The sequence below is a fragment of the Rhagoletis pomonella genome, unplaced genomic scaffold, assembly GCF_013731165.1.
Source record: "Rhagoletis pomonella isolate Grant_MI unplaced genomic scaffold, Rhpom_1.0 Rhpom_scaffold_00006, whole genome shotgun sequence".
In the NCBI taxonomy this organism is placed as follows: Eukaryota; Metazoa; Arthropoda; class Insecta; order Diptera; family Tephritidae; genus Rhagoletis; species Rhagoletis pomonella.
Genome location: NW_023458560.1, coordinates 1,704,098 through 1,705,783, shown reverse-complemented (window position 1 = coordinate 1,705,783; position 1,686 = coordinate 1,704,098). Strand labels below are relative to the sequence as shown.

Here is a 1,686-nt window from a genome sequence, read left to right as displayed (position 1 = left end):
CAAGAGCAAACCGCGAGAGAAGAATTAGAACACGAAATCGAAGAAGGTAAATAAATGGATTTAAAAAAATATATATGTACCTTTTTTCATTAGAAATATAATACCTACTACCTATCTCACTAAGGTCATGAACAAGTAGGCGTTGGGGAAGGTGCCGATGGGGAAGAAGAGCTATATGAGGATGAAGAAGGCGAAGCTGATGTTGGGGTCGGTAGTGTGGCGGATGCACCACAGTCTGAGCCAGACTACGATCCAGAGACCAAACGCCTGGTTGACTTGGCAAATGAAGCGCGGCATGCTTACACCGAAGCAGAACAAAGCATTCGTCAGATTGAAAATGAGATTAAAGAAATTGCAGATCAAGAAGCTAAAGATTACGGACCCAATGAAGAGTACGCAGCACTAGATGGTGAATGTTTCACATATGAAGATCGGGAGTATGTTTATTCACTTTGTCCTTTCGAACGAGCTTCACAAAAACAACAAAGGGGTGGTTTGGAAACAACGTTGGGACGATATGAAAAGTGGTTCGGTGAAGGTGATAAAAAGTACCAAAAACAGAAGTATGCTCATGGAGCTGCTTGCTGGAACGGTCCACAACGTTCTGCTATGGTAGAGTTTAAATGTGGACTTTATCAAAAAATTACCTCCGTGGCAGAGCCAAGCCGTTGTGAATACAATTTTGTTTTCGAAACGCCAGCTGCTTGCGACGGTGTCTTTTCCGCTGACACGCGCCCGCATGATGAGCTTTAAAAAACGCTCATTAAAAGAATAAGATAGCGCTCTTACACGTACATACATTTTACTGAGATGTAGAGAGGTATTCTCCGGAAATGTTATTTTTAATGTATAAAAAGTAAGATTAAACTCGATGTATTTAATAAATGTAATATGAGATGAAACTTTAGGAGCATTGTCAGCATTATAGCATTCCTTTGATTGTGAATCAAGCAAACAGGAAATTTATTTGTACACATTTTACAACAACGTTCGTATACTTAATTAGTAAATATTTTTCACTTGCATTTAAATGAGAAAACGAAGGGCATGTAAAGTGTTTCCTGTAATCATTTTCGGAATGAAATAAATTCAACCATTTAAAGTGGGTTTGGAAAGATTTAACGACAGCTGTTTCTTAATGTACCTACCATCTAGACTGAAAGAGGGCTTTTTATACTATAGGAAGTCCATATATAATATAGTCATAATTTTAGCAATAAATAGAAAGATTTTAGTTTATTTGAAAAGTTTGGAACCAAAATCAGGTAAACCGCTTTTACTCACACACATTGTAAATACTTACAATAATAAATGAAGAGTAATTGAATCGGTGTTTGGAAACCGTAAATGTCCAAAATCAGTTATTTTGTTGTTGAAATAAAAAGACTTTATTGAGATCAATCCGCGCAACTCACGGACATATACGTGTTCTGTAGCTAAAGCGGGTTTACCAAATGAGGTTTCAGATAAGGTGACTCCCTTTCGTGTGATTTCTTTAATCTGATGTTGGAGAAGAGAACTGGACCGACCTTGCACATTTTTTTACGACAGCTTACAATTACTGGCGTATGGCATATTTGTAATACTTCTATATTGGCAGTAAGCTAACTTCTCAATGTGTAAGCATTCCCACTGGGAAAATAGGTAAGCACCTTGCGAGGTAAGCCATGTTTTCTTTCAGTTTTT

At 37.5% G+C, this 1,686-nt stretch overlaps 1 protein-coding gene across 1 annotated transcript in view; it reads left to right on the top strand.

Annotated features, from left to right (window-relative positions):
- LOC118741518 (glucosidase 2 subunit beta-like) overlaps positions 1-1,122 on the top strand; it is a 2,302-nt gene extending 1,180 nt beyond the window's left edge. Inside the window, exons 2-3 of the mRNA XM_036473517.1 lie at positions 5-46; positions 125-1,122. Of these exons, the coding sequence (XP_036329410.1) occupies positions 5-46; positions 125-753 (671 nt within the window). The 3' untranslated portion in view covers positions 754-1,122. The remainder of the gene's footprint in view (positions 1-4; positions 47-124) is intronic.
- The last annotated feature ends 564 nt before the right edge of the window (positions 1,123-1,686 follow it).